The 8,387-nt window shown below is 29.6% G+C and overlaps 1 protein-coding gene across 1 annotated transcript; it reads right to left on the bottom strand.

Moving 5' to 3' along the window:
- Positions 1 to 220: 220 nt before the first annotated feature.
- Positions 221 to 5,365, bottom strand: LOC123885777 (probable glutamate dehydrogenase 3). Its single transcript, XM_045935097.1, has 9 exons — positions 5,130 to 5,365; positions 4,641 to 4,754; positions 3,883 to 4,104; positions 3,204 to 3,278; positions 2,999 to 3,115; positions 2,016 to 2,266; positions 1,534 to 1,609; positions 863 to 949; positions 221 to 601 (listed from the first exon to the last, which is right to left on the bottom strand). The coding sequence occupies exons 1-9, from the start codon at positions 5,235 to 5,237 to the stop codon at positions 416 to 418; spliced, it is 1,236 nt and encodes a 411-aa protein (XP_045791053.1). The 5' UTR covers positions 5,238 to 5,365; the 3' UTR covers positions 221 to 415.
- Positions 5,366 to 8,387: the final 3,022 nt, after the last annotated feature.

Raw genomic sequence — 8,387 nt, 5'->3', positions numbered from 1 at the left:
TATTTGATATGATGTGTATAATTGGTTGGGAATGCATTTGGTCTCTCATAACGATGTTGTTATCCATGCTCTTCAACTTCACGATTCTTTTTTGTTTCTTAAGGATGTCAGCCAAGTTTTTAACTTGGTTTGGGAGGTTTGCTGTTGGCTAATTTAGAAGAAAATGAATAATCGAATGTTCCAAGAAAAGACATTGACTAAGGAGTGTGCGTCAAAAAAATGAAAAGCGACACGTTTTGGTTAAAAATGTGAAGAAATGATACATTTGAGGAAAAAATTATACATCACATAAAAGAAAGAGAAAAAAAAAATCATCATAACAAAAAAACTATCAATAGCCCTATAATTTATATAGGAATGTATATGCAAGAATGGTTGCATATTTATTAATTGGTCTTATAGCAAAGTTAAGATTTCAAGCTTCCCAACCCCTAAGGACAGTGGCCCTTGCTACACGGTTAACTCCAAGGGTGAATGCTCCCATACGAAGGTCACAATTATGTGTTTGGCACATTTCTTTCACATCTTTGAAACCTTTGGTCATGTATGTCTTTAATTCATTGTTCACCTTTTCCTCATTCCACATGAATCCTTGTATGTTCTGAAAATTACATAATAATCATTCAACCTTATATTAGCAAAATATAAATCATAATTTGCAAAACAATAATTTATACTACTTAATTTTGTATTTAAATTGTTGATATTTGGACATGCAAAACGTTAAAACTTTTATGAACAGTTTGTCGTCCATTTAAATTTAACAAAATTCGAAAGGTTAATCTCTACCGTTAGGAACAGAAATTTCCAATTTGCTCCCAAAAAATGAAAACATATAGTAAATCATTATCAAAATGGTTACCTGCACCCACTCAAAGTAGCTAACTGTAACTCCTCCTGAATTTGCATATATATCTGGGAGGATCACAACACCTTTCTTTTTCAAAATCTGTAAAGAAGTATGTAATAGTTAAAGCAATGCATATTTGAATTCTTTGCTTTCTTTTTGTTTGATACAGTAATAAAGGAAAGAGAAGTTCCGGTGAAATTAACTCAGTTGGTAGGAACATTGTATATATACTCCCTTCGGTTCTTTTTATAAGGAACACTTTGAGAAAAAAATTTGGTCCTTTTTATAAGAAACTTTGACCAATTTTCAAATGTTTTAAATGTTTAATTTCACTTATGCCCTTATTTATTATGAGAGAGAATATTAAAAATAAGTAAGTTAGTTGAATTAAGAGTAATTAAATAAAGGTATACATGGAATACATTTAAATTTCTAAGAGTATTAAATGAAAATAACTATGTAAAATGTGCTTCCTTGTATGTGTAATTTTTTCAAAGTGTTTCTTATAAAAAGGACCGGAGGGAGTATTATATAAAAGCTGGAGTTCGAACTCCGAACACTCAATTTATTCACTTTTAAGTGGAATTTCTAGCAACTAGACTACTAGACAAAAAAAAAAAAAACAAAAAAATAAAGGTGAGAGAAAAAGAGTGTGATTTCTAGCAACTAGGCTACAAACTAACCTCATCAGCATCTGGATCAGTTGGGTGATTGGCAGCTTCCACAATAAACTTAGCTTTAATCTCATTTGCATTTTCCCTACTCATACAAAAAGGTGACAACAAAAACAATTAACAAGGGCTAATCAAAATCAAATGCACAAGTTTATGCATTTTTCCGTTTTATGCTATTAACATGAATGTCGTAAGTTTGTTCGCAGATTTTTTTTTTTTTTTTTACCAATTTTGAATTTGTATTGCATCGATGTATTGCAAGACCTTTTGGATTTGACTTATTTTTGAGCTTATGAAAATAGTTTATACAAATAAATAAACTATTATGTTACTTAGTAAGTTTTCACCAATAAAAATTGTGTAAAAGTTGTTTTTTCATAAACAACTCTTATAATATATAAAAACTTATTTATTTGCATAAATCGTTGACATATTCCAAACAGTCTCAATATCAATTTGAATGAATGAATCAAACTTATATATAAAAGTACCTATTGATGACTCCACCAAGAGCAGCAGGGATAAGAACATCACAATCTTCAACCAAAATAGACTTAGGATCAATTGAATCACCACCATGAAATCCTTTAATTCCTCTGTTTTCTTTGGAATACTTAAGTAAACTTGGAATGTCAAGACCATTACTATTCTTTATGGCTCCTGTTATGTCACTCACAGCAACAATTTTTCCACCCTTTTCATTGATTAATTGTGCAGCCCAAGACCCTACATTTCCAAAACCCTAAAGAGATACACAAACATTATGATAACATATTAACATGATTGTGTCAAATTCATCAAAAATACTAAAGACATTATAGACTACTTTACTAATATGTTTCTTTAATCGAACCAAAAAATACTGAGTTGTGACCGATAGTTTAGCTCATAAATATTTGTCACAGTTCAGTTTTTTTCAATGCAGTTTAGTTGTTGTTCTATTTTAAACGTCATAATATTCAATGTTATTCTCTTTTTTTTTTTGACCGAATTCTAATATTCAATTCGATTTATTTTTCTTTCTTTTCAATAGTCCTAATTAGTACTAGTAGTTAATAATAGCAACTTAACAAGTCATTTCAAAGAAAATTAGTTTGGTTCAAAAAATAGTTTTTGGTTTGGTTAGGAACCATTGAACCGCTGCACCAAACCTATATATCAATTTGGTTCGAAACAAATCAGGAGTTGGATTTCCCACAGTTGTAGCAGGGTGCTGTATCTAGGACGTTTGATCTCTGATCAACGGCTGAGATCTATTTGCATTATAAAATCGTATTTTAAATTTGAACCATCCGATCTCAAATCAACGATCATAATTGATTACAACGTGTAACACCATTTGCAGTTTGGTTTAATTTTAAAATCTTATATTCTTATTAGAGGCTCTAGTCCAAAGATTAACATATATAATGAATGCTATAATATTACAAGATTAATTAGGGTAATAATAATAATAAAATAGGACAAGAATTACCTGTATGATAAACCTTTGACCAGATACACTCTTTCCATATTCATTAAGCAAAGCTTCTGTTGCAAAGAGGACACCTCTTCCTGTAGCTGCATCTCTTCCTAGAGATCCACCAAGATCCTTGTTTTTCAAAATGAAAAATTAGAAATGAATTTGGTTTATCAAAACTCATTAAAAATGAAAATTATTAATAATTTAATTTACTTACTAGAGGTTTTCCAGTTACTACTGCAGGGGAGTGACCATGAAATTTTGAATACTCATCTAGTATCCATGCCATTGTCTGCATTCAAAATCAAGTAGTAAAATTGTCGGTATTAGATATAAGGCTTAATTGAATATTTAGTTCTTCACGTTTATTTTAGATTTTAAGTTGGTCTTTTATATTTTAAACGTTTTAAGTTGATCCCTTAAATTTCCAACGTTTGAATCGGTTAGAACTACATATGGAATTGGATTACATGCAGTCGGACTGCAGACTGCATGCAGTCAGTGGTTCTTAGCCCTCCGATTAAGATCAGACGGTTCATATTTTAAGACAATTTTTTTTTATTATAAAATTCATATGACACCTGAACCGTCCAATCAAGATCGAACGGCCTGAAACTTACTGACTGCACCGATTTTCGACTGCACAAAATCCGGGTCCCAATAAAGATGATTGAATAGGTACTAACTAATTCAAACATTAAAAACTTGTGTAATTTTATCTTAGAATTAATGATATGAAGCGACAAAGTTATAGGTTGTTATTGGACATCTGAATATAAGCAGAAATTATGTTCCAAAGTGTATAACATTCTTAACTTAAGCACATGCTTTATTATGAACATTTAATCATAAAAAATATGGTGTAAATTAACAAAATTTATGATTTGTATACTAACCTGTGGTCCTGTTCCCATATCAGGTGCAGGAACATCAATATGAACTCCAATAAGATCATGAATTTTCTGAGTAAAAACTCTAGTAAGTCTTTCTAATTCAGAAGCACTTAATTCTGAAGGGTCACACCCTATTCCTCCTTTGGCACCACCATATGGTAAATTTGCTACTGCTGTTTTCCATGTCATTAGTTGTGCTAATGCATTCACTTCATCTGGTTCAACCTAATTAATCCAATACATTATGTGATTATTCACTGGCAAAATATGTAATGATATAAAGAGCTTTTTACGAATCTAGCGAATTGGACTAATGTCTAACAAAATGGCGAACCAAAATTTGAACTTCGATTAAGACATGTGTTATTAGTGTACGATCGTATTTTGAACATGATTATCTCGTGCAAAAGAACACGTGGAAAAAAAAAAGTTGTTTCCATGCAATGCAATAAAAGGTTGTTTATAATTTTTTGTGTACGAATCTTTAAGAATAAAGTAAAAAAATTAGAGGGATGCGTGTATCGTAAATTTTTTTTTTCTCTAAATCCTCTGCCTTTTAAGAAAAATGACATTGATAACTCAAAATTTAGTCGAAAAGTAAGTAAAATTTGATTAAATATTGTTTTAAATAGGTTTTGAACTCGAGTACTCCTGATCAATGTAAGTGTCATTTAAGCATACCTCGTAAGAATGATTATAATTGACCCTTATAATTATTGGTGAAAAACCAGAGAATTTGAGAAATGAAGAATATAAATAACCTCAGGATGGTATCTGATCCCTCCTTTCATAGGACCTCTAGAGTTATCATGTTGAATTCTGAATCCAACATAAGTTGCCAAGCTTCCATCATCTTTAGGAATGCTACACTCCACCTTCATTTTCATTAAAAAATACTTAGAACATAAGTTATAAAGCCACATTTACCATTAAACAAAATAGAACTTTCGATAAACAACTTAATTAAACACTTCTGTAAAAAATAATATCAAACGTAAAATATTTTCATAAGCTATCTTAGAGATCGAACTTATGAATATAAGTTAAAAACAACTTATAAAAATATCAGAAGTTCTTCAGAAAAAATAAAATAAGTATTTTTGTCGGTAAATAAACTCAAATAAATCGATTTAAACACGTGGATCATATGTCACAAAATTAGTTCTACTACCATTCTCTTTAAAGAAATATGATTAGTCAAAACCAAACAAAAGTAAATAAAAACAAAACATTTTTGAGGTAACACTAACCTTAATTTCTCTGAATGGAATCAACAAACTTTTCTCAATCTTTGAATCCAACCCCAAAAGCCTAGAGGCCAACCTAAAGTTCCTGTTGGTAGCTGCTAGTGCATTCATTGTAAGGACTAATAATACAAAGCAAAATTTTCAATCTTTTAGAACTATAGTATATTCAAGATGTGGAAAATAGATATTGAAGATGTGATGATGTTATTAGACTTTGGAGTTTATATATATATAGATATAGATATTTTGGGGAAGAAATTGATGGAGAAAGACAAATCAAATTTTTTTCCCTTGAAAGTACGACAGACACGTAAGCAACAGCTAGCTATAAGTCAATGTCAACAAAAGTATATTATAGTAAAAGTTTGAAAGGGAACACAACATGTCATGGATAAGGGAAAAAAACGTGACTATATAACCACCCATGTGGATCAAAGTCAGCAAGTAACATTAATATATATGGTCTACAAGTAGTGTGGATGCAATGCAAGTAATAATAAGAGGGGGACCTGGATTCCATAAAGGATCATACGATTATGATTTAAAAATTGTATTTATTGACTATATTTATTTAAATCGTCCGATCATGGAAAATTCAAATGTACCTAATCCAATTTCAAATAAGAGGTGCTTCAATTTTCAAACGTTAATTAGTATTGCAGCCTTAATACTAAGATTTTTATTGATTTAATTCATGTAGTTCGTGAGTTTAACTCAGTTAGTAGGAACATTATATTAAACTAACTAGAACATCGACCCGTGCGGTGCACGAGTCTAATTAGTTGTAAGATATGTAATTATAAATTATGATATAATAATTGCAATAATATAAGGTATATGAAAGTTTTTGAGTAACGTTAAACGATATTTCAACAATAATTTTGGATAAATATTCATACAAAGGAAAGTATATTACAGAAGACTTCCTTGTAGACCACATTCGAAGTCTTAATTGTATCTTCGCTGTCATCGTCGATGATCAATATTTTTAATCTTTCTCTAGAAGTAACTCTTGAAATCGCAACATACAGCTGGCCATGTGAAAACACTGGCGACGGAAGATATCCCAACATGCTTTAATGATTGTCCCTGGCTCTTATTAATAGTCATCGCAAAAGAAATCATTAAAGGAAATTGTCTCCGTTGAAATTTAAAAGGAATTCTTACGTCAGATGGTGTCAGAAAATCTAGGTATGAAAACCTGATCACCAATATTACTTCCTGAAATAATTTTTTCTTCAAGAGCACGTTTTCTCAATCTTGTAATAATAAGTCTTGTTCCATTGCACAATCCTAATTTTGTATTCAAATTCCTTAATAGCATAATATGAACTCCAACTTTAAGTCTCAACTTGTGATTTGGGAGTCCCGACGTAGAAATCGTGTTAAAAAATTCGGGAGTACGAACATCATCCACTGTTTGACCATCTACATTCTGTGCAAGTGGAATATCATAACTCAAATATGTTTTTTCTTCACCAGGAATTAAATCCAACATATAATCAATTATTGTGTCGACTATTGAATTTTTAGGAGCTAATATAACTCTACTTTGGAAACACGTTATATCGTTCATGTTTTGTAAAAGTTGGGGATATGTGCTTTCAACGATAGAAGCAATAGGATCACATGAATTTGGAATCAATAAATCTGATGGAATGTCAAGTTCTAAATCATCGTCGTTGTCATCTTCAATTTCTCCATCGCCAACACCCAAAACACATTCAGAAAACAATCTTTTTTGATCCGGAAAGGTTAGGATACATTGTTAGCAAAATAAACAAATGTGAATCAGTGATTTTTTTCGTAATTAATAATCACGTTGATATATACCTGGAGTCAACTACTATTTGCATAAATATCACCTTGATATATATTTGCAGTAATACGATCAACCATACTCCTCAACATGAACAAACTTTTAAGTTCAGAAAGACATAAAAAAAAGTATATTTTTCTTAGCATGTTTATTTTAAAAAAAGTAACTTTTAAGTCCAATGATTTTTTTCTTTCCGTAAAAAAAAAATACTAAGAAAATGGTTAACATGTTTAGTTAATTAGTAAAAAATATTGAATTAGGATAAAAAAATGAATTTTTTTTCGAAAAATAAAACACTAAGAAGATGTATGATTTGATGATTTGCTAGATTTCTAATTATCGGTTTTTAATTGTTTAAACTATGCCATGTAATTTGATGGTGTTTAATTTTTGTATGAAATCTTTTCTATGAAAATCGATGGTGCTTATAAATTATTGCACATCATTTTAATCACAATTGGTGTACTTGTCATAGTGGTTGAAAATAGTGTCTTGCATTGAAAGGTTGCGGGTTCGAAAATCCTAGCCAAGATAAAATTGTACTATTTTTTAATAAAAATTGCAAGATAAAAGTGGAGGGAAAACAAATTAGGTTTAGGGTTTGCTTGTGTATACATACAAGCTTATAATATAAGAGATAAGGGATATGCAGGAGTTGGTATTCGATTCTCAAATACTCCACTATTCATTTTTAAGATCAAATTGATCTTGTTAGACTTGTTTGATGCACAAGATATGGTAGAATAAGAAGCTGAATATTTAGTACATATGATATGATAGAGATAAAATATAAAATAGGATAAGGATGAAATGGAATATAAGTAAGATAATAATTATCCTCTTAAGTAAATAAATAATTTTTTTTACATATCTTAATTTTAGTAGGTTTTTAATTTTTAGATTTGTAAATTACATAATTACACGTGTATATATATATATATATATATATATATATATATATATATATATATATATATATATATATATATATATATATATATATATATATATATATATATATATATATATATATATAATTTAATTGAATATCAAATTATTTTATTATTTTATTTTAAAATATATTTTATAGGGAAATTGGCAAATTTTATGTTATTGGATACTATTTCAGTTTAAATTCAAAATAAAATTTTACACAGAAACGCGATATAATGAATTTTAAGATTAAATTATGATCACTAGCGGACCTAGGGGGCTGGGCAGGGCCATGGCCCACCCCCAAAAAAAACTACTAAAATACCCTTGGTGTATTCATAAATTTATGCGTATAAACTATATGTATGTTTTTAGACATAAATATATCAGAATTCAAGGTGCGCCTTAGTGGTTGTGAGTACGTTCATTTGTGTGGAGGTCATGGATTCAACACTTCTTTTGCATTTTACTGTTTTTTATTTATAAAAATCATGTTTAATGATTTGAAG

Source organism: Trifolium pratense, linkage group LG5 (genome assembly GCF_020283565.1).
Source record: "Trifolium pratense cultivar HEN17-A07 linkage group LG5, ARS_RC_1.1, whole genome shotgun sequence".
Lineage (NCBI taxonomy): Eukaryota > Viridiplantae > Streptophyta > Magnoliopsida > Fabales > Fabaceae > Trifolium > Trifolium pratense.
This window is presented reverse-complemented; position numbering and strand designations above follow the sequence as displayed.

Bases quoted from the DNA above. Each gene is read 5' to 3' on its own strand.
- LOC123885777 (XM_045935097.1), bottom strand. From the start codon at position 5,237: ATGAATGCACTAGCAGCTACCAACAGGAACTTTAGGTTGGCCTCTAGG. The intron at 3,279-3,882 runs GTTAGTATACAA...TTTTGAATGCAG, and splicing joins ATATGGGAACAGGACCACAG to ACAATGGCATGGATACTAGA. The intron at 950-1,533 runs GTTAGTTTGTAG...ACTTCTTTACAG, and splicing joins CTGATCCAGATGCTGATGAG to ATTTTGAAAAAGAAAGGTGT.